At 39.3% G+C, this 2,603-nt stretch overlaps 1 protein-coding gene across 1 annotated transcript; it reads right to left on the reverse strand.

The window, feature by feature from the left end:
- Nucleotides 1–403: 403 nt before the first annotated feature.
- On the reverse strand, nucleotides 404–1,420 carry LOC131394225 (olfactory receptor 7G1-like). Its single transcript, XM_058525443.1, has one exon. It carries the CDS (start codon nucleotides 1,418–1,420, stop codon nucleotides 404–406), a length of 1,017 nt encoding a protein of 338 aa, XP_058381426.1.
- Between the last annotated feature and the right edge of the window lie 1,183 nt (nucleotides 1,421–2,603).

Genomic DNA, 2,603 nt, shown 5'->3' on the forward strand with positions numbered 1-2,603 from the left:
CTAGCAACTTCTTTGATCCTCCTTTGAGACCTCCACTGTTTTCACCCCACACACATAGAGATCATTCTTTGAAATTTTGCGATTATGAAAAATGTGATCTAGTTAATTTTGCTAACTTCCCTTTCTCCTCTCTTATTTTGCACTCAATATCTCCTTCTCACAGTAAAGAATAAGGACCCAACCAAAGACAACAAGCTTAGGGAATGGAATTCATTTTTGAAACACCACAGAGCTGTACAAACAGCAAGTTAGATTTCTACCCCAAGTTAAAATTCATTTACCCATTATACTATCTAGTCATTTTTGAAGATGATGATGATGCAAGATTCAGATGTTCTGCTCACTCAGTATTTCTGTCACTTCAACTCATTTTAGAAACCCCAGTCCAAAGCAGACGACATAATCAAAGAAGAGAAGGTGTCCTGCTGATGAGTTTTCTCAAAGCTCCCTTCATGTCCCTGTTCCTCAGGCTATAGATGAAAGGGTTCAGCATTTGAGGGATAACAGTGTACATCATTGAAGCCACTGCAATGTTTCTGGAAGAGTTAGTAAGAGCAGAACTAATGTACACCCCCAAACCAGTCCCATAGAATAAGGACACAACTGAGAGGTGAGACCCACAGGTGAAAAATGCTTTATACTTTCCTCCCACTGATGGCATTCTCAAAACAGAGGAGACTATCTTAGTATAAGAGAAAATTATTCCACACACAGAAATACCAGCAAATACACTAGTTGCAAAATATATCAGGATGTTATTGATGAGGGTATCAGAACATGCAAGCTTGATAAGCTGAACAACGTCACAGAAGAAGAGGGGGATTTCCAGGTTTGTGCAGAAGGTCAGCTGCAACACCATCAGACTGTGCAGGAGGGAATTCACAATACTAACGAACAGGGAGAATAGAATCAGCAGTCCACAGAAGTGGGAGTTCATGATGACTGTGTACCTCAGTGGATGACAAATGGCCGCATAGCGATCATAGGCCATTACTGCAAGCACAAAATTTTCAAAACTAGCAAAAACCAGGACAAAGTAAATTTGTGTAAGGCAGCCTGTATAAGTGATACTCTGATTCTGTGCTTGGATATTCATCAGCATCTTTGGGATCGTGGTTGTGCTTAAACAGATGTCAGTAAAAGAGAGATTGGAGAGAAAGAAGTACATGGGGGTGTGGAGCTGGGAGTCAGAGATGATAGTCAGGACAATGAGTAGGTTTCCCAGGATGGTGATCAGGTACATGGACAGGAACACAATGAAGAGGAGAGACTGCACTTCTGGATCATCTGCCAATCCTAGGAGAAGGAATTCTGGAAAATCTGTGTGGTTTTTGCATTCTGTATTTTTGATGAATCTGATGGAAAAGATAGGGTGAAAAGAAAACAAAATGAATGGTTCCTGGATAAGCAGCAGAAGCATCTACTGGGAACTTGTTAGAAATAACTTACTGTGGTACTACTCCAGACTTACTGCTGTTGATCTCTGGAGTTCATCACAAGGACCAGCAATTAGTTTTAACAAGACCTTTTTTTAACAAGATGCATTTGATATACTAAAGTTTGAGAACCAGTGCTTAAAATAAAGAAAAACGCAAAAAAACTTTGTCTATTGTAAACCCAAGAGAATATTCAAATCTTTATCTCTGCTAATCTCTCCCTCTGTTATCATCATCTCTCACTCCTCTTCTGCCCTCCACATCCTTTATTGGTCCTTATTTTTATTGGTCACCAACTGTGTTTCCTACCTTGTATCAAGAGGTGAGACTAAAATAAAGAATAAGACTTGGCATTTCTTTCAGAAATATTTCCTTCCTCAAACAAACAGAAGGACAAGAATGGATTTATCCAATGTCTCTTGTAGAGTATAGTTCCCAAACGTTGGCATACCTCAGAATCTATGAAAGGTTTGTTAAATTACAGACGAGTTAGATCATACAGTCACTCTATGTATCATTGGGGAAACTTAGGTAAAGGGAGATTATAGCATGGGCACCAAGTACAAAGTTAGCTCATGGCAAAGACAGGGTCTGAGATGAGATCATCTAACTGCTGAATTGCCTCACTTGGGTAATCTCCGTTAATGCCCCTGGAGAGTACAGATTTAGCATTCTCAAACCATCACTCAGATTTTATAATTCCCCTTTAAAATTGTAATACTTCATCCTAAACAATGCCCCAAATCTTTTTACTTCCCTGCAAGGTATGTCCACCTCTACTCATGAAGTGTTGTGTGGCAGGTGCATGGCAGCCATCTAAGTATATGCTCTGCACCTGAGCAAAGATTAGAAAATGTAGCCTATAAACTTGAAGTTCATAAGTCTCTCCTGTGGAAATCCTACTCAACTGCATTTGTGATGGATTCTAAGGTAAGCTGGAAAACTAGGTCCCTGAGATTCTCTGTCCCATCCTAAGGAAATTACTTCTCCTAAGGTGATAGGTGGCCTATTAATTTTAAAGAAGAAAATAGCTAAATGAGAGAAATAATGAAACACATAGACTCCTAAGAAAACAGATGAAAATAGATTCAATTTTTGTTCCTTGGAAAACCGAGGTTTGCAAGATAAGACAGACTTAGATGGTACTTGTAAGATAATCAAGTGTCC

Source organism: Diceros bicornis, chromosome 30, assembly GCF_020826845.1.
Source record: "Diceros bicornis minor isolate mBicDic1 chromosome 30, mDicBic1.mat.cur, whole genome shotgun sequence".
In the NCBI taxonomy this organism is placed as follows: Eukaryota; Metazoa; Chordata; class Mammalia; order Perissodactyla; family Rhinocerotidae; genus Diceros; species Diceros bicornis.

What these genes read in the sequence shown, in the direction of transcription:
- LOC131394225 (XM_058525443.1), bottom strand. Translation starts at nt 1,420, where the DNA reads ATGCTTCTGCTGCTTATCCAGGAACCATTCATTTTGTTTTCTTTTCAC.